At 28.8% G+C, this 22,087-nt stretch overlaps 1 protein-coding gene across 6 annotated transcripts in view; it reads left to right on the top strand.

Annotated features, from left to right (window-relative positions):
• LOC112688287 (facilitated trehalose transporter Tret1-like) overlaps positions 1 to 22,087 on the top strand; it is a 78,490-nt gene that overhangs the window by 23,400 nt on the left and 33,003 nt on the right. For 4 of the 6 annotated variants that reach the window (XM_025561404.1, XM_025561405.1, XM_025561406.1 and 1 more), the window contains one exon: positions 10,096 to 10,279. In XM_025561404.1, the coding sequence (XP_025417189.1) occupies positions 10,096 to 10,279 (184 nt within the window). Of the gene's footprint in view, positions 1 to 4,002; positions 4,544 to 10,095; positions 10,280 to 22,087 lie in introns of those variants that run through there. The other 2 variants (XM_025561407.1, XM_025561408.1) reach the window with 2 other exon arrangements.

A 22,087-nucleotide genomic window follows, 5' to 3' on the forward strand; every position in this document is an offset into this window, starting at 1 on the left:
TCAAATGAAAAATTTAACATGAATATCCATAATATTCATAATTTATATTATAAATTTGTGATCACTCTATACGACCTTCGTCTATACTATCAGAGGTAATGAATTTACAACAATAGATATAAGATAATTATAGATGCACGTGCAAATAAAACTGTGAGTATTTAAAGAAAAAAAAACGATTTTTATATTTAACACTGAACAAAGTTTTACGTGTACTCGTTTTATTAGTCTACATGTGTGAATATACATGATTTTAACACAAAGTCATTGTTCTTATAACATACATAACTATGTTTCAATATATATCAATAAAAATGAAACAACTCCCAGATGTTCTTAGTCTAGTTAATTTAATAAATTTTAAAAATAAACAGATTAAAAATCATTTAAATATTTTGAAATTTTGAGTTTTATATTTAGATCAAACATTTTTCAGAAAAAGCTTACAGCAGTAAAAAATATTACATATTTTGGAGATTCCGATTGAATATGATATGATTACGAAAGGTTTTTTAATGACCCAATCATATATCTCATAAGACGACAGTTTTCATAAGCTAATTATTAATTAGTCAATATTTGATTTCATTGTTTTTATATTTTACAAATTCGTTGTGCGTTAATCTCAATAGGCATTATTTTATTTTGTCGTGCTTATTATGATTGTAACTGTTAATTTAGTGAAATCATAGAGATACATATATACACATGTTCATGTAATAAATATTATCTTCACATATATATTCAATTATTATAGACTTCATATTTTTATGTTTTTTAATTACAATGAAGAGAAAGTAAAGTTTGAATCGTGCGTTACTATAAACTCCTTTCAATAAAATCTTATTCGAAAACAATATCTTATTGTTTTGAAATCAATAAGAAACATACATTTTTCATATCTTATCTTAATAATTTTAACTCACTATGGTACATATCGGCTTTAAAACGTTAACATGGGTGCACCTGTATCATTCAAACTTCTCGTGAAAATAATAATTACCTATTACTCGTATTCACTCAGCTGTCTGAAGTTGATAACATCTGCGGCACTATCAATAGCTTAATGCGTTTTTATAAATTAGATAGGTATCACAGTGATATCTATACAAATTTAATTTTTTAAAAGAATTAAACCCATTAAATCCCGAAATATAGGCTCGAATCTGATAACAATTTCTTATATGTATCTATACGATTAACATAAGCTAATAAGTAGCTCGCGGATTTCTATGCAATCATATATTTCTTTCCTTATAACTTTTTTGGATTTTTGTCAGTTATCTTCACGAATCATATTAGTTTGAATCTAATACTGAAATTATTTTTTTTTTATATTTCTGCATATTTAATGGTTATTGTATATTTTTACAAAATTCGAAATGTATTGTGTATTGAAGTGTAAATTTAAAAAAAACGTATTAACTAATATTTTTTCAAGTAGAAATATTAAAAACAATTTTCTTGGCATTAAATAATAACTGAAATAAAGATTACGACGTAAACTTTTGTATCTACCTATAATCTTCATTGCTCTTGCTGTGTCAGTTAGTTATCGACATACGACTCACTGCCTTAGTTACGTCGTTTATCGTTCATTCTGTAAATCGTAAATATAAGTAGTTCGATTTGCTCTAAAATTCGAGAGTTGACTTCCTCAGCAAACAAAGACACTGAGGTTTTCACTACTGATGGAAAAATAATATTTTGCATTCCTTGTGAAAAATCTATTAATTGCGAGAGAAAGTCTAGATAGATCAACACAAAAAACAGGTACTTATAAAAATAGAAATAGATTTCCTATATTTTTTAATAAATCTATTTTAGCTGCCCATGTGCCTGCACTTAAAAATAAATTATGAAAACAAAAATTACTAATAATCTAGTACAACTAGATCAAGTTCTACAAATAACATTATTTTTTGGAGATTCATGTTTTATTATGGTCTCTTCTGGTATACCCTTATAAGTTATTGCTATAATTTGGATTTGTATGTTTTGCATATTTTTCCTTTTTAAATTTTCTAAATTTTTGTTAATAATCTTGACAAAATATATTAATTGGAATTTACCACTAAATTTTAATTTTGAAAATTTTTGCATATTTGATCGTAAATGTATATTTGGTTATAAACGCATATTTATTGCATATTTCAATGAATACACTAGCATGAAAAAATTTCGGTCGGTAGACTCTGAAGTAGCGACAAAGCTTTAACTACCTTAATTTAAAATATGTTTTATTAATTATTATCGTATTAAAAGAAACAGCTCACCGGTAGTAACTCAATGGTTATCGTTTTTATCGATGTAATAATACATTTAATTTTGTAATATAACCTATAGGCTATGAAATGAAAATATAGTAAACTGTTATCTAGTAACAACCGTGCAAGAAATTGATACTGAAATCGTTTAGTTTTACAAAATAAACTATAACAATAAAAAAATACTAATTTTAAAAATATTTCCCAAGCATAAAATGCCAAAAATGAGTAGTTCCTTAAGTTCTAAAATACGTGAGTGGATTTTTTTGTGCAAACACGAACGCATAAGATTTTACATCATATGGTAAAAAAAATATTTTTAAAATCACCCAGCAAATTTCAATTTCCAGAAATTAAATGAAAATATATCTTCCTGCCAAGGTAACAATAATTGAATAGTCACTGCTTTCTATTATGTGAAATATTTTATTAAATGTCAAAATGTAATAGAAAAGTTTGCAAAAGATAATGTACATTGTGTTAAAAAAGTACTTTATATTAGATATTAAAGATAGATCGACTGTATATGAATTAACATTTATATCAACTCATTCGTCTTTTTACTTGAAATAATTAAAAAAAACTAGAAACTCAATTTTGAAATATATTTTTGTCTGAAAGTTTTCTTTAGTAAAGTAATTTTTTCAAAAAATATATATAAGCAAGGCTTTTAGCAGCTGCAGCTATTTTCAATAATTTTTCTCTTTTCTTTAATATTCCTTTGATAATTCTTTTATTTTTCTTCATTGCATAAGTGTCTACCATATAATGTCGATTCATCTTCAACGCGGTCTTTCCCGTGGTCTTGTTCCTTTCATTTCTTCTATTATGATTCTATTCATTAGTATTTCATCTGTTCTCCATTTATGTCCCATCTATTCTAGACGTGTGACTCTAATGAACTGAACCACATTTTCTTTTTATAAAGTGCTTATAGTTAATTGTTTGATTTTATTTTCTATTTCTGCTCTTTTTGATTATATATTGGGCTATGCGTTTTCGTTAGCATCTTCCTTTTGAATCTTAAGAACTTTTCTTCGTTACCTATCGTTGTTACCCAAGTTGAACAGGTATATGAGAGTACTGGTCTCATCTAACTAATATATAGTTGCTCTATTGTTAATTTTATACTAGTTTTGATCTAAATAGGTTTACTAAAGCAAAGTTTCATCTATTTTCAACAACCAGTCTTAGGTTTATTTTGTCGTGCATGTGTTCTGCTGATTTAATGTCACCCCTAGGTATTTAAAATTTTTTATCTGTTCTAATCTGTTATTACCTTCAGGTAGTTTATAGTTCTTATTTTTCTTTTCATTATCATGTACTTCGGTTGCTCAATGTTTACTAATAATCCAATAATTTCTGCTGCTTATCATTTTTTCGGCCAATCGTGATAAATTAATATGAAGTACTAACCAGAACACATTTCTGTGTAATTCCGCCGTGAGGTCTAATTGGGCCACAATAACTGTAACCTTGGTGGCAGATTTTGGATGGGTAAAGGGGGAGAGTTGTCTAGGGAGATAGAAACGAATCGATTGATTAAAATGCGTAGCAGAATATTTCACGAAGATTTACGTGTGTTATCACACGTCACGCACGCGGTCGCCACTGCTTATCGCTTTGTCGTCGTCGTCGTCGTAGCCTCGGCTCGCCGATCCGTTTAATCAAACTCTGTGTACGGGAACGCGATAACGGTGCAGCGGGTCGAGACGGACAGTTATAACAATGCGGCGCGACGCGCGGTCGGCCTCATTTTCGCATCCGTCTCGCGGCAGTCCGTCCGTCCGTCCGCCCGTCGATCGCGACCCGTGATCCCGCAGTGCGTCTGTTTACTGTCGATCTTTTCACGTCCGGGCCCTTCCCCGCCCCATCACTCTGGGGGACGCTTCGCGGAACGCGTCCGTCCCTCGTAGTCAACCCGCGTGCGGAAATCCTTTTCTCGCCGCGGCGACGACGACGACGACGACGACGACGACGACGACGACGGAACGCGACGTGCACAAGCGGTTCGGCTGCCGACCCCGGTGGGTAACAGAGGCGACGCATTGCTGTAACGCAGTGTCTTAGTATATCCGATCAGCTGTCGGCTCGGCGGGGAAGTGACGTGAAACCTTCGCGGACCCATCGAACCTCTTGTTTTCTCGTTTTCTTTCCTTCACCCATTTTCTTTCCACCTCTCCCGCTCTCGGCGTCCCTCGACAGTGCGCGGAACCGGTGTCGGCGGCACCCGGCGTCAACACACGACTGCTGCGCTCCGAGTCTCGTGCGTTGAGGTAAATCTAACATATTGCTCCGAAAAACATAAAACCATTTAAATAAGCATCGTGTTCCAAATGACGTGTTAGGCTCTACAACACAAGAAACACACACACACACACACACGCATACACATACGAGCATCACAGTTCCACCGCCCGGCTCATGGGTAACGAAATATATTTCTAACAGTGCACACCGATTGTATTTATTACGCGATCACGTACACAACGCCATCCGCTGCGCGAACAGGTCGAGAATACGTTCGCTGTCCGTTACCGCTGTGCCATGTTCCTCCGAACCCCTTGGATCGCCCTTCAGGACCGCGATGCTGTCAAATCAATGACGCGTTCGTGGGCATCGAGGGGCGGACACCGTTCAGGTTGACAACATATTTTGCAGAAAAGAATTGATCAAATTACAGTTGCTATAATTATTGCAAAAGTAAAAAAAAAAATATTACTATTGGATAAATGTATTTAGTGATCCGTCAAATATTTTTTATGAAAAAAAATTATATCATTGCGTCGATATTGAATAGAATGAGAACGAACGCTAGTAAAATATTGTTGCCTTGGCGTTTAACATTTTCAAAAAGCCACTGCTCCTGGTTGTTGAACATTGATCAACCGACTGCTATTTAGCCAAAAAGAAAATAACAATAGTATAGACTATAAAAACACCTTAAAACCAAATCACCCGAACATAGTAGAGTTTTCGATGAGATCGGTTGGAATTTCTTACTGTGTCAAATAATACAAATAATAACAATTGTTGTTCAGTTCAAACTCCCTGAATAATAGAAAAAAAAAATTCACAGTTCTTGGTGGGCAAAATATTTTTCTGTACAATTGTATGATTGAAAAGCTTGTACGCCAATGTAGTTTCAGCAATATTCATTTCATCATTCGTAAAAATTATACCATTCAAGCATTTTTGAGAAGTGAAAATTATGGACATTATATTCAGTGACAAGTGTTCCGAGCTCAGAGGCAAGTAAAATTAATCATATTTTAAACGGGTATTACATTCTAAGCGGAACGAGGAAACCGTTGATCTTATACGAATATAATCCAGAGTTTACATTTTGTATACATGTATATTTTATTACATTTAAATACTTTTTGGAATACTTCCTAAAAACTATAAGCAAGTTTCAAGCGACGTCGCTTTAGGTATATTTTTAATATAAATAGATAAAAAAAAAATTAAAAAAAAAATGTGGGATATATTATTAAAGCAAACAATTTATTTTAATAAAATCTTAACAATTTTTCGGTTAAACACATTCTGGTCATAATCCTATTTCATTTAATGCAGTAATTAATCTCTTCAGTATTAAAATAACTATACACATCTAGAATTTAAATAAACGAAACAAGACAAGTAGTGTTAAATGTTAGAATTACTGTCCTTGTTTATTTTTACTCATTACGATTAATTCTTGAATAACTGAAAATCTAACACTGTTGAATATTATGTACCGAAATTCTTCTTAACGATTTTTACTATAAAATTCACGCATTGGTTCTACTAAATGCTTGGAATATTTATAAATTAACCACTAATTTGTACGTTGTATACATTATCTATTTTTCACTCGTCACATAGTTGCGTGTCAAGATTATTTAAATGTTTGCAAAATATTATAACTACGTCAATCGTTACTCATGAAAATTTTGTTTATAATGGCCCCAGTTAATTTCACCGTGATTAAGTCACTAGGTTTATACATACAGATAATACAATTGCCTTATCAATGCGTCCAAATCGATAGCCTGCTGTCATTATATTTTCGGCCGATTATAACAGACGTACATAGATCTAACTAATTTAAAAATGTTTCTTGTTTTGATTCGATTATTCTGCGAGTTAACACAGCTATGATAATGTTTTTCTTTTTTAAATTTCAACAAGTCTTACTTTGTCTACGGTCATTTAGTTTTAATATTTTGTTACTTAATTACAGCAATGCCATTGCATGTATGCAGGCATGTGATAACAAAACACTATGTATAGTGATATCGTATTGTTATATAATATATATTTTATTATTTTTTTTAAATAACTCCAAATATCAAATAAGATTTAATTTTTTATCCACTGAAAATTATTTAGTATTTCATTTATTTCTGACAAAAATAATACACGCCCGTCACTTAAAACAGTCTACTTACATTTTCCAATAAAAATAAATATTTTTAGTACGTATTTTAACATTGAAATTCTCAGATAGCGGTCATAAAATTTTTGAAATATATTACATTTTTCACTCGTTTGGTGTACGAATACAATTTTATTAAAAATACGTATATATGATGAAAACGGTAAATTGAATAAATTCGTTTTAAATGATGTGGATAAACACATAATATTATTTACCTACAAAAAATTTTAAATTATTTTATTCGAGAAAATTTCGGTTTATATTGATGTTGATGAATCAATGAAGACTTGACTTTTTTTTATAAAAAATTTCATTGTCATATTATAGCTGTCTATGAGTAATATTTAATAGCTAAAAATAAATAAAGTAAAACTGTGGTAATAGAATTTTGATGATTAGAAATATTTACAATTAATTTATATTAAACTAAATTTCAAGTTTAGTAAATAAATTATCAATATAATTAAATATCATATGATGTATTATTTGATGATGAGAAAAAATATAAGACTTTTTTAAATCTTGTTCATTTAATTGATTAAACATTATGTAGGTTATTAAATATTACAACTCTACTAAACGTATATTATCTTTAATTGTTAATTGTTTAATATTTAAATATAATCATATTATGTTGTGTCAGTAATAATTCTCAAGTACAACGTGCTTTTATAATAACTATAAAACTTATGTGTTTTTATTTCTATAAACCGTAAAAACTTTCAGTTTGTAAAAAATAAAATTGCAATGTAGTTAATATTCTTAAAATAAAAATATTTGTTTTTATAATTTGTGTAACTTGTACTGAATTTATGTTATATACCAAAAACAATCCTGGAATAAATCCTATTGCTAATATTATAAATATTTTTTTAGAAAAACACGCAAAACTTCCTTATTTTTCGATTAAAATTAGTTAGATAGATCAAAAAAAAAAAATTGTATGACAACAAAGTCAAAAAGTTTAAAGTACGAGTACATAATTAAAATATAATAATAAAAAAATAATAATACCACAATGTTCTGGTATTCAATAATCCTTTTATCAATTTTTGTATGAACATCATTTGCACGCTTCATGACAAACGACTATAGTTTTGCATTAGTTTAAAAACATTATAAACTATTTATTTTAATTTAATATTTATTCAATTTTAATCGATCAGAAAAGTTAATTACATATTTTGTCATTATTTCTTCGTGGCGTATCGTGTATTGTGTTTATCTTAACAGAGATTGGAATACAGTAATAATACTATCAAAAGTAACTCTTCGTTGTATTAAGTATTTTCAGTTGATCGGTAAATCATTCTTTACATCAGTCCCAAACCATAATTAATTTATATATTTATTTAACAGTATAAAATATTTAATTGCGTTGATATGATTTTTACTTTGAAATGTTCAAATCACATATTATGTAACATGGTTTAATATTTTTAATAGCACATACAATAATTTCAAGAAATACACATTTTTTAAGGTACACTTACACTATTATATATTATATTTAGAAAATATTTAGACTAGTGCATATCTTTTACCTATAATTACATATAGCACAATGAATAAATTTACTTTTGATAAATATTCTAAATATTCCGATTATATTTAAATCGATAAAAATAAGTAAAATATTATATGAAGTTAAAGTCTACCCATAATGTGATATAATTATAAATAAGTCGGTTTATAATTACATTTTATTAATGTTATTATAATGATATGTAATCTTCGCATTACAATTCAATAGCTCTTAACATTTAAGATACTCTTATAATACAATGTAGAAAAAAAACTATGCACAAAAATTATTCTATATACATTAATGTATTATAATCTTATTGACTGTCTCAATTAATATAAATGTAATACAATTTATATTCAAAATGCAAGATTTTAAATTTTATTTAGAACATCTAATATATACATTTTTACTAGTACATCATAAAATATATTCAATTGTTCAAATGGTTGTTATGTACTATTGTTAAATATTTAAACATTTTATATTATTTCATACTAGGTGACTTACAAATTTAATTATTATAACTAAATATAGTAATATGATAAGAAAACAATATCTGTACATTAGAAGTTTTTTAATCATAACCGAAAGCTAATCTAACAAATGCTAAGATAAATATAGGTCGAATTTTTAATAGTTGTGTTCTAATACTTATGATTTTATTAAACTATGAATTTAAAAAATATACGTTTAAAATATTGATAAGTTTTCAAGTGAAAAATCGGTAGTAGTCGGTAACTCATTTCGGTCTTAACTTATTTTCAGACAAAGTTAATCCGTTATCGATTTATTTTTCACGTTGTTAACTTTTTGTGGATTGGTGGACTATATATCTATACAATTATATAATCCAGTAAATTTTGTTCAAATTATATTTTTATGTTATATAATATGATTTTTTTTTTATACTTCAATATAAACTTACGGTTTACAACTATTGCAATAAATTCCAATCGCAATATAACTAATGGAATATGAAGTATAATTAATTATAATAGAAAATATGATTTTGACTAATGAGTCGTTTTAGACATATGATTTTTAAAAGTGTATTTACCAAAAACCACTTTATGTAACTAAGCTGTTAACAATCCATACGTTACTTAGTTAATGGTGTACATTACATTTGATATAACACAACAATAAAAATCAAATTGTAAAAATGTTGTGACTTATATGTTATGCTACATATAAAGCTTACTAAACTCAAATATGTGCAATTTTTAAAAACAAATTAATTAACTAAACATGTCGGGTAATACTAGTGTGTGCTTCTCAAATCTGTCATTTTTGTTATTATAAAAGTTATGATTAGTAAAATTCATTCAAAACTGACTTATTTTTTATGATTTGTATGTAAATTGTTTTTATTTATTGTTTTTCAATGAAAAGTAAAAGAAAAAATTTTAAATTGTTTTACGTGGTTGATTCATAAATCATAGCGAATATTACTTCTAATATACGAATTCGTATATACTCTCGATTTCAATTAAATCATATAATATAAACTTTATTTAAGTACACAAATTAATATTCATTAATTCTCACTATTTTTCAAAAGTGGAAACCTTTGAAGATTCCATTGCAAAATGTAAGAGAAAAATTAGTACAATATGTATAAAACATATTCTTACTTGAGTTTTTGGCTACTATACAAGTAATATAATTCCATAATGAAAGTTTGACCATAAGAACGGTGATTATGTATAATATTTGATTTACGATGAAACAGGTGTCATAAATAAATAACTATGGGTTGCTATTAGTAGGAATAATATATTTTTAATTCTTAACCATCACATTTTATCAGTTTTATATACTAATTATCATGTTGTGTAAAAATCTTATTCAAATACGATTATTCTAATTTTTAGGTTCCATAGGACCAGATTCACCCAAGATGACCTCCTGGGACTCATATCTGGCGGTAGCGACGTTTCTATCATCACCAGAAGAGTTTATGGGTTGGTTTGTCGGATTCGTTTCCTTATTCAGTACAAACCTTGTAAGACCGCTGAGACTAGCGTTAACATCATCCAATAAAAATGCAAATAAAAAGTAAGCAAAAAAGTCATAATACTTTAAAATAAAAAAATATTATTAGGAAACATATTAAAAATTCACTTAAAACAAAAATTGTATGCTAATTTTAAAAATTAAATCTTAATTAATAATGACAATAATCTATTTTAAAATTAACAGTACACAGTATATAAATTTCCAATTCCGAAATTTTGCTTTTGCTGAATTTTTAAATTTATCATAAACAATAATTTAAATTTATTTTACATCTTAGTGTAGCCTTTAAATCCATTTAATATGATATATTAAAATCATAGTATAATATTTGACGTAATCAATTTTTATTTAAAGTAAAATACGTATCGTATTTGTTCTTAGCGGTGAATTTTTAATAATAGCGAAAGAATAACAGCGATGATATTATGTAATTATTATATATCTTTTTTAAAAAAAATGAAATTTTTCTTTAAAAATAATAAAATTAACTGTTCTCGTATCTGATAATGATAATTATAGTTATATGATAATATCACTGTTATACGTAAATATACACTTTTGTATTAATTTTATTGCTACCATAAATTTTGCGCAAATATGGTGTATATGTAAATATGGATGCACCGTAGCTCCGCATTCTAAAAATATTTGAAATACCAAAATTCCACATGACATGAAATTGTTTAAAATATCTTATAACCGAAATTCCATATTTATCAATAAACCTAACTACATAACTACCTATACAAAATTTGAATTTTTTTAAAATCTTAAGGCTTCGTTCGCTACGCATGCTGGCTCCACTTGCAAACTCGAGTGCTACTGCGTAGCAACTATCGTAGGGATGGGACCACCCCAAAAGGAATTATAGTCTAAGTCTAACTTCGTTATTGTACAAATCTTGATACTGTTGCGGATGGAATTATGCTTTTTATGTGTACTTAAAACCTAGTAAATCAAGTAATTAAATGTGAAATAATAAATAATTTTGAATTTATAAACAAAAAAACAGAATTATATAATGAAAATAAAATAGAATGGTAAGAATATGTAAAATTATCATATTAATTATAATAATTATAATTAAAAAATAATAATATAATTATTATATGACTTACAAATTTTTTATTGCTAATTTTTTTAATTCTAAAAATATATTTTGCGGAGTTACGGTATCGAAAAAAAATAATTGTGTGGAGGTTCAAAAAAAAAAAAAATGTGTGTTGTGGAGTCGTGGTACTATTTTATAAAATGGTGCCGATTCGTGTGCAGCTACGGTGCTTCTATTAATTTATATCTGTGTACCTATATACATTTTTATATCTGCAATTTGAATATAATAATTTTAAGTTGCACTTGGACGTTCACCCTAAAATATTTTCCCTGTGTCATCCCACACCAATAAATACGTATCGTTAACATCATCGAACTATCATTGTTTATTACTAGGTCTCAGAAGTTGATGCATTTTGCATTTTTTGGTGTTTTTTATTTTTTAAGTCATTTGTTGACATTTTTAGGTCATTTGTTGACATTTTTAGGTCATTTTTCCAAATATTTAGCTATTTTTACTGATTTCACACAAGTTCACTATTTACCGTTTATAGTCGACCATTTTGTCGATTACTTAAGGCTAATCCGATTTTATCTCGCCATTACATTCGTCGTGTCGTTGTCGTGTTATAGTGAATAATACTTATTATATCTAAATTTTATTATTTTTCGTTTTATTTTCAAAATGGCGAAAATTAAAACGTCGGTTAGTGCTCGTCTGCGTCTCCCAATCACTTCAGTGGACATGGAGAGATGTTTTCCAAATATAAATATTTATAAACAGATAACCGTCGTTTATTTACTTTTTATAACTTCAAATACGCTCTAATTGTACAATGCAACGATTTTTATTTTTGAATAATTTGTAAGCTCTGATAAATTTATAAAACAAATATTTTTAATTTTTTATTTCATATTATAAGGACATTTGTTATCATTTTTGTGTCATATTTTGAGGAATTTGTAAATGTTGATAAATGTATATAGAATGTTATAGTAAAATAGAGTAAAATGTTTGAAAAAATGTGTTTTTATCAATTTAAAATAAATATTTGTAATATTTTTAGGTCATTTTTTAATATTTGTAAGGTCATCAACTTCCGAGCCCTATTTATTACACCCGTTTCGTCGTAGCCTTAAAAATCGGAAACCATTATTGTAAATAACAATAAATTATCATTGTTCATGGATTGCGCCGGCAATCGATTTGTGCCTACTACACATTTTACACACACGTCAGTAAAGAAGAGTATATTGTATTTGCTTGGGCTCACAACCGATAACGCTCACCTCCGGTGTCGTCACACGTCCGGTCGATGAAAATTACGTTTATCGATAACGTTAATGCGACAACATTATAATTCAACAACCGTTGCGTATGTAAAACATTGATTTTAAGTTAAAAATCAGAACACATTTTAGAACACATCGATTACGCTTAGAATGCGCGACTTCTCAATAATATACAGGAGTGAAGTCGTGAATACATACGTTATCAGAGCATTGTCCTTCGATGAACACTGAAAACCATAATTAATCCGTCTGCATTGTACCGAGAAAAAATAAAACATTATTTTAACACCGCAATCGTGTTCAGAATAACTCGCATATATATGGAATACGAAATCAATCTTTTAAATGTACGATTCGAATTTGTTCAAACATAAACCATTATTTTTTATCACCTAATAAATTTAAGTCTTATTTGGTCGTTCGTGGTCAACGCGGAGGAATCGCGCACTTAATGTTTGGCTTACCATAATTATTTTTCTTAGATTCTATTCGCATGATTTTAAATCGAGTAAATCGTTTGAAATAATCAACAGTAAAAAAATTTTAAACGATTGACAAAACACGGTTTATTTATAAGATCCGATAAAATTATACTTTTTTTATTTTATTTTACGTATTTTTTTCTAGTACATTTTTATAGGGCACACGTATAATATGTAATGACGAGTATACTAATGCGATTACTCATATAATTTATTTTTTATCGTTTCATACAATATGATGTGGGCGTCAAATTTCAAAATAAACATTTCAGTTTTGATTGAAATGTGTTTTATCTTTTTTCATAAAAATTAATAATATTATAATATTATTATTAATATTAATTAATACCATTTGAATATTTTGAAAATTGACTAAAATAATAATAAATATCTACTTAAAAGGAATTTAGATTAAATATTTATTGAAAAACACAGTGTTAAATGAGCGATGAGAGTTTATGAATTGCAATATTTATTACCTTTATTTATTACTTTTCATTAGAATAATTTAATGATTTGCTACATATGTTTTATTGGCTTATGATTTTACAGTACGTAAACCAACTCGGAGTAAGTAACTCTGTGTATAATACAAGTACCGAAATTATATATAATAAAAAAAAAAAAAAAACAATAAACAAAAAATTGTTTTAAATTTTAATAAAACTCTGCTTAAAACTACCCTCAGTATGGCGATAACGTTCATCATGAACAAACGCTCTTAGGTTTGCTCCGTTACCAGTATTTTAATTACGTAAATTGCGTTTTCGTTTTCAACGTATATCATATTATGATTCGTTCCGGTAAAATTCCACCTCGTACGCCTACGTCATCAAAAAGAGTATTATCCAGTACTTCTCCAAATTCTTCTCTTCACGAGAGGAAAAATACCAAAACTTTCACCTCACCAAACCGTTTCGCTGTTCTCGCCTCAATTGATACTAACGATGACACTGTATTTGATGCGGCTCCACCTTCCTACGAAATCACTGTACCTTCATCTCTCCCTTCTGACCAGGCAGAGCCTGCGGCTCCACCTATCTACATTAGAAACATCAATAACTTTTCCGCGTTAAAGGATGTATTAATTAAGACCGTTGGCCCCAAGGGGTCTACATGTAAGTCCACTTCTTCATACCTTATCGTCCGTCCCAACGGTCGCGTTAATTTCAACTTATTGTCAAATTATTTGATGGAAATTAACGCCAGTTTCCATACTTTTCGTTCTCACTGTCAGCGTCCACTCAGGATCATTATCGGAAACCTCCATCATTCCACTCTCAGTGCCGATATTTCGTCCGCTTTGTCGGAAGAAGGACACCTAGTGAGGAATGTCCACAATGTAAAAAAAAATAACTGTCCTCTCCCAATATTTTTTGTCGACATCGAACCCAATGTTAATAATAAATATATCTACATTACTTCATTACTAAGCACGAAAGTAGTGATTGAAAAACTGAACAAAAAGATCGCCACAATGTTTCAATTCTTAAGACTATGATCACACGCAAAACTATTGCCATCATCCATGGCGTTGCGTTAAATGCGGCGAGGCTCATGAGTCAGATAGCTGTACCAAGGATCACTCCAGTCCAGCTAAATGCGTCCACTGTTCCGAAAATCATACGGTCAGTTTCAAGAGGTGCCAGTTCTACCAAACTATTCTAAATTGCCACAAAATCAAATTTTCCAACTTCAAAAAAAATATCACACACACACAAAAAACTTGTTCTCCGAGTCCTTCCCCATTGATCCCTCTCAATCCATCCCGTCATATGCTGCTGCTACTTCTAGTTCAAAACCGAACATTAATCCGCAAAACTCAAAATTAAATTTAGCTCTTTCAAAATTCTTATCTGATTTAACATCCATAATAAATTCTTTTCTTTCCAATATATTAATAATCAATTAATTAGGGCATTTACTTTTAAAATTACTTTGTTATTAAATACACTAATATTCCATTACGTTTACTTCTTAACTGACATTATATTCATATTTATTATTAAATCATTATGCTCATTTTGTTTAATTATCAATTCAACTATTATATCACGTTATCTATCAATATTTTAACTGTCGAACTATAATAGTTTATACTGGAAGTTTTTAATTAATAAAAAAAAAAAAAAAACTACTCTCCTACATTAGTTTTATCCAACAAATTTATACTATATTACCTATCATTATTAATTTATATAATATAGTAATTGTTTTATCTTACGTATAGTAACAAATATTATGTTTTATAAATATTAAGTATTAAAAAAAATAATAATATAACTCATTAAAAATAAAAAACACGTTGATGTGTTATAAAAATTATCATATTAAAAATAATTACTACCAATAATTATAGTTGTTACAATAATGTTAGCATACGTAAAGTCACATGTCTCTGAAACCGTTAGTTTCTGATTGTTTGATTTAAATCAATATAATTATATAAATTTTAGCTTTTGTTATGGCTTTACAAGAGTAATTAATTTAAAATTAGGTAACTTTTTTATTTTCTCCATCATAAAGACATTTAATTACAAAAAAATACATAACATGTACACTCACAATATATACTTATTGTAATTTGTGGGCAATTATTATTCTTATATATTCTGTACAACGTACCACATTTGTATGGCAAATCTCCTTCGCGTGTTAGAAAATATGTTAATTCAATAAGACGTAAAATATAGGTTAAGCACTTTAGGAATATTGTGAAAGACTGACATACTATATTCGATCAAATCCGAAAAATATGTGTTGTATTATACGGTTCCTTGATGTTGTTTCCTTTTACAGGAAAGTTATGCAACTACACTAACACCGATTTTTCAATTACAAGTAGGTACTATGAAATGGCTTTCGATAAAATGTGTTTATTAATCACGCATATCTTTTCACATTGATATTAAACGTTGGTATATATAATTGAGCCTTAAATATTATATTATTTTTATGGAAAGGAAAAAAAAATACTTGAATGTTGTACACGAAGTAGAAGATAAGAAAAGATAATGTGTCAATAAATATCATAAATTTAACAGGAACGTCCCACATAATTAATACGTCGTAAATAAGAAACGTTTTGGCTTTGAATCTTAAGTCTAAAATTAATTGACAATTATCCAATGAAAAAGTAATGATAAATGATTAACTAAACTTTGTATGCTTTTAGTTAAGATTGCTTTGGATAGAAAATTTTCATGTTTGAATTATATAGATTTCATTTTCATAAAAACCCGTCGAAATGCATAAAATATTATCAGAATATTTCAACAAAGAAACCATCTAAGTATGCTCAATAAGTAGTAGTATAAGAACTTAAGATTTCGAGTAGGTACTCATTGATATACATATTTTTATTCGTGTTTAACCCGAAACTTGAGCAAATATATTTCGTAAAAATTATTACAACACTAAAACATAATAAAATCCATGGATTATATTTAATTTGTCAGTGTTTCTGAACAATTTTCAATCAATTGTGGTTTTACGTTTTATTATTAGATATTTTTATTTATTTTTCTAGAGAGCATAATATATGTCATCTCACTATAATATCATCGATTTAAGAACCAAGGAAAACATTATTTTTGTTTTATTTCAAGATGGACGTGTCGAGTAAAACATTTTATTCGCTAACCGGAAATATTATGGAATCACGATTAATTTTTACATTAATTACATAACTACATTTTTGATTCATGATAAGAACATATTATACAACTTTGTGATACTAATTTTTAGTTATACTATAGTTATACTATGACGTCGTTTGATTATTAAAAATTCATAATTTTCGCTGAAGTATTATTATACTCGTATAAATATTCCACATATACCATTTATAATGTCAACAACCCGTAACCCGTGCTGCAATAAACTGATAACAGAGAATTCTATAACAAAAAAAAAAACCATGAAAAATTGATGGCTAATGATTAGTAAAATACATTAAGAGTATAATATTGCTATGATCATTGCACAATCATTCGTGTACCTACAGGAACATTTAAAACTCACATGTTGTTGATCGATAAACGTTTTTCTCGGTATTCAATTCTTTTTATTCTAAAACATACATATGTAATTATCTAAATGTACATATACAGCGTGATATGGTTGGTATTTTCAATCGATTTTGTTATAAGATCTGAGTTTTGAAAACAATTTCTCAGCGTGTAAAATCGCAATTTTTTAGAACTTTTCTATTTTCATAATTTCTAAAAAATTGCGATTTTTTTCTATTTTCATAATTAACTGAATTTAATCTAATCGCATAATCTATAGTTGAAATATTTCGTGAGGCATACATTCTATAAGTTATGAGTTACTAATTTTTTTTTTCTTGACAGAAAATGCTTTTTGTTATCGGAAAAAGCACTTAAAAGTTGTGTGTAATTTATTCATTCGCCTGAAAATTCAACATAAATATCCAAGTATACAGATAGTTTTACACAATTTTCAGTTTTAATTAATGAAAAATGTCTTATTATTATATACCTAACTTGCAAATATTTTATAAAATGTTGCTAAATGACATTTATATTTAAAACGACCCAGTAATTATGTTATTATGAAAAAAAAAACGCTCCTAAAAGCTATTTCGCGTCAATTAGTTAATATAATGATTGTAAATTAAATTAATCTAAACTATTGAACATATTTATTGGTAAAGCAGTCACTCTGTACACTTTTTACTCTTTAATAAAATTACCTATCACATTAGCCATTAGATTGTATATGGTCTATACAATATGCCTGGTGCAAAAACCAAAGTCAAATAAACTATACATATAATGGTATCGATGGTATAGATATTTAATTATAACGAATTAAATTCGGTTAAATATGTGGACGAATTGATTTAGAAAAATTGACTTATCAATAACCATTATTCTGTGGACATATTTGTAAACTATAATTTTGGCAGTGAAAATATAAAATATAAATTTAAAAAGAAACGTTCTTAATATTATTACGAAAATCATATTATATATATTTTATTTGTGCGTGCTAAGAATCATAAGGTGCATGTGGACACTATCTCCGATTATAAAAGGATGTGTGTGAAATATTATTTTGTAAATTAATGACATGATGGCATGATTTATAAAGCAGACGTGATTTAACTAAAAAAAATTAATACTGACTTGGATTGACACAATTTTCTGAAATCCATTGGCTGTTAAATTATGCTGTTTGGTTTTTTATTTAGGCATTACATTCTTGTACGAAAACTAAATCCAAAAGTAAATACGTACACAAAACTTTAATTCATCAAATTAATTTTACTTAAATAACTAACAAGTATTTACCATAAGGTTTAATAGTAATCAATTGCTTAGCAAAAGCTCAAAAATATATTAAAAGCGAATCTTATTATTAATGTTAATGATTTTATATATATTATACATATATTATTTTTTATTATTTTTATATGTAACTGAATAATCTGTTAATATACGATTTACAATAAGTACAAGTTTTGTACAGTTAACATAAAATATAATATAAAATAAAAAGTATAACAAAATATTAAAATTTAAGTAAGGTTATGATTTTAAAGACCGAAGTCTTGGGGAAGAAGACATCCATTGATGGAACTACGTGGTTTTTATATTTAAAACCAAAATCTAAAGCGATTCATCATTTAACGATGAACGAGATATTTAGATATCTATCTCGTATTTTAGATAAATGGTTTTCCGAAGTCATTCATTTAATTTATGGTACGGTTGGTACAGATTTATAAAGCTCGTATTATAAGGAAACAACGTTTAAAATAGTTCATAATCTCTTAGTTACCAATTTATTCAATGTCATCTTAGAAATGGAGTAGGCAGTAAAATATATAGTTGACAAATTTCGAAACATGAATAGTAAAATGTTTGTCATATCTTAAACTATTGTGTCATAATTATTTTATAAAATATTATTTACTTAACTTATAGTTCTATTGAAATTTAGTAGGCATATTATCAGTCTGACACTATTAAACCATAAAAGAATGTCTCATGAATAGCTTATATACGGTTTATTGTGAATAAAAATTGTTACCCAATAAACAATTTACATTGAGCAATATTTTATTATTCACAATGCATTTTTTTTTTATCACGTATACGTGAGATACAATTTGATTAATTAAATGTAATATTCTATGCGATTAATTTGATTATAATAATTTAAAATAGTTTTAACTATGTAAAGGTTTTACTTCCTAACATCACATGTAGCCTACGTTGGTATGTTAATATTTGTTTTTTTGTTATTATAATGATGCTCAAAATAAAAACTTATTAACAATTTAATTTAATTTAAAGAAATAGAAACAATTTATTATTATTATTTTCTTAATTTCATTTTAATATATTTTTCTTAAAAAAAAATGTTATGATATATTTAGTGTTTAAATACTTATTTATTTTGTAATTATTACAATTAATAATCAAATCATAATTTATTTATTCGACTTCACAGAACAAGTCCAAATATACTAGAAATATTACAATACAATGTAAATACATTATAATATTATAGACAATATAAATTATACTACCTATAGGCATATACATTATAGTTTTTAAATTTTATAAATTATATTAATTTTATTTAGAAATATTTTCTCTTCTTTTATTTTTATTTATTTTATTTACTTTTTTTTGCACACTTTGAAAATAAAATAAACGAAACTAATAACACAATAATACATATTTCAGATATATTTAATAGTTTTCTAATAATTCTAATAATTTTAATGTAAAAAAGAGATGATCAAAAAAAAAAAAAAAAAACTTAACTAAATGCTTACCAACAGTATTAACAATAAGTTTATTACTTTTTCACTAAATTTTACGAACATATTTAAAATGTTTGAAAGCAGATAAAACTATTTCTATAAATCACTAATGAGCACATATAATTTGTGTAAATTAAGAGATAAAAACTGATTTTTAACAATATGACAATACAAATTCCACAGTTTAATTGTACTACTATATTCAAATTGGCAAATATTCTTCAACTTATTCAGTTCTTGTAAATTTATTGAAGATTTAAACATTTATACTCACGAAATCATTAATTATCAGTTCAAATAAATTTTAATGACAATATACATTTAAACATTAAACACTCTACTGCGATATTATTTATAAAATTTAATATGTTTTTCTTCACGTATTCGTATAACTATTATCCTCGCTATCAAGACATCGATTGAGTATAATGTTTTAAATAATACCTCTTTGCTGTACGATTTCTTTCGAGTCGTTCGGGTCAATAAATAATAGAGTACACCGAAATTAAAACGAAACAATTTAAATTCCTACAGACGAACAGAAAACTTTGAATACGTTAATGAACACGTACGTTTCCCAGGAGGGTTGGACACATTTGGATGATCGTTCGTACAATATTTGGTCTCGTACAACCATGCCGCGAATAAAGGAATAAAAAAAAAAAAATTCACAGTCGATTTAAATAATTACACGTGTTTCATTCAACAAATTAAACATTTTACGTAATGCGGCAATCGCAATAATTGCTCAATCGCCGTAATACGTCTATAACTATAACAAACATGAATCGAATCATTTTTCCGGGAAAACGATTTATATGTAATCGTCGAGCACTTGCATTTAATCGATTTCCACTGATCGTTTTGCATTTCAATCTTAAATATATTGTTCCGAGATAATTTTTCCGAGAAAACTAAAACACAATGTCGAGCGCGCGTTGCACACGTAAAGTAATAATAACGAATATTATACTGCCCGTTTTGTTCACCGATATATTACTGTACACTTCACACCTGATGAATCCTAATGAGATATTTTCAATGGTCAAGGACATGTTCGGTTATAAGACTATAAGTATAGTGCCGTATACACTCATGATGGTGGTAATAAATGTAGATGCTGCCGTATAAACAATCGTTAAGTAGTTTCAGTTTACCGAAACGAGAAAATGCAAAAAAAAAAAATATTTGATAACAGAGGAAAAAGTGACGCGGTCCGTTTGATAACGATTTTACGCGAAAAACGAAATTACCGAGTAATTCGGTTTGGACGTTTGACCGTCGTAGAGATGCGATAAAAACAAACAAAACCATACATTTTCTAACGCCAAGGTCATCGGAACGGCGCGTCCTATCGACGTACAGCGCAACGTTGCGCCGGAAAACACTCGAAAACATACGTATTTTTGTTTTGCGCTTTCAACGGCGCCCCCGACGAAAGTTTTCGCGTCCCCGACGAAAACATGTCGTCCGCGTCACGTTAAGAATCAGTGCCGACCGCACGGTGTTCATTTGGTGTTTTCCGCTTTGAACCGTTGAAAACGGTAACGTCGTACTCGGCGCGTAACGTCATCGAAACGCCAATCCAACAGCCGTCGACATCGTACGGCCACGCGGTGGTCTCGAAATGTCGTGCCCGCGCGTGCCGCGAGCGTTTCGCGGCGGGGAGAGGAGGCAGGTTTAGTTCGAATACTGTCCATCGTATACACCATCCCGGTCGTTGGGTGTGACATCGTGTTGTTTAATAATCAAACGCAGAACAGTGTCCGTACGGCTACATCATTATGTTATTGGCTATCGCGTTGCGATACGCAAAAGACTAAATCTAACGGGCGCTGTGCAACAACACACCTAACCTTCGTACGGAACGAACGGCGATTCGAATCGCAGATGCGCTAAAATTTATCTCCACGCCGGGAAGATAAAAAAAAAAGTCGTTCGACGTGACGTGCCGGTCCGGGGGTTTCGAAATGTGGCGACCCCGAAGGGCGCCGGGAAAGACGACCGCGGGAAAATCGCGTTCGAACGGCAGTCGACGGCGCGAATCCCGTCGTCCGCAACGGTCGTGTGCGTGTTCGCCGAACGTACCTGGGCAACACGCCGGCGCCGTGGCGGCGGTGGCGGCGATCAAGCACGAGAGCGCTCGCGCCGCCAGCGCCCACACCGTACGTGCCGCAGCGCGCGCACCGGCGCACGGGCACACGAACGCGCAAGCAC

The sequence above is a fragment of the Sipha flava genome, unplaced genomic scaffold (genome assembly GCF_003268045.1).
Source record: "Sipha flava isolate LNK unplaced genomic scaffold, YSA_version1 38_pilon_pilon, whole genome shotgun sequence".
NCBI lineage: Eukaryota > Metazoa > Arthropoda > Insecta > Hemiptera > Aphididae > Sipha > Sipha flava.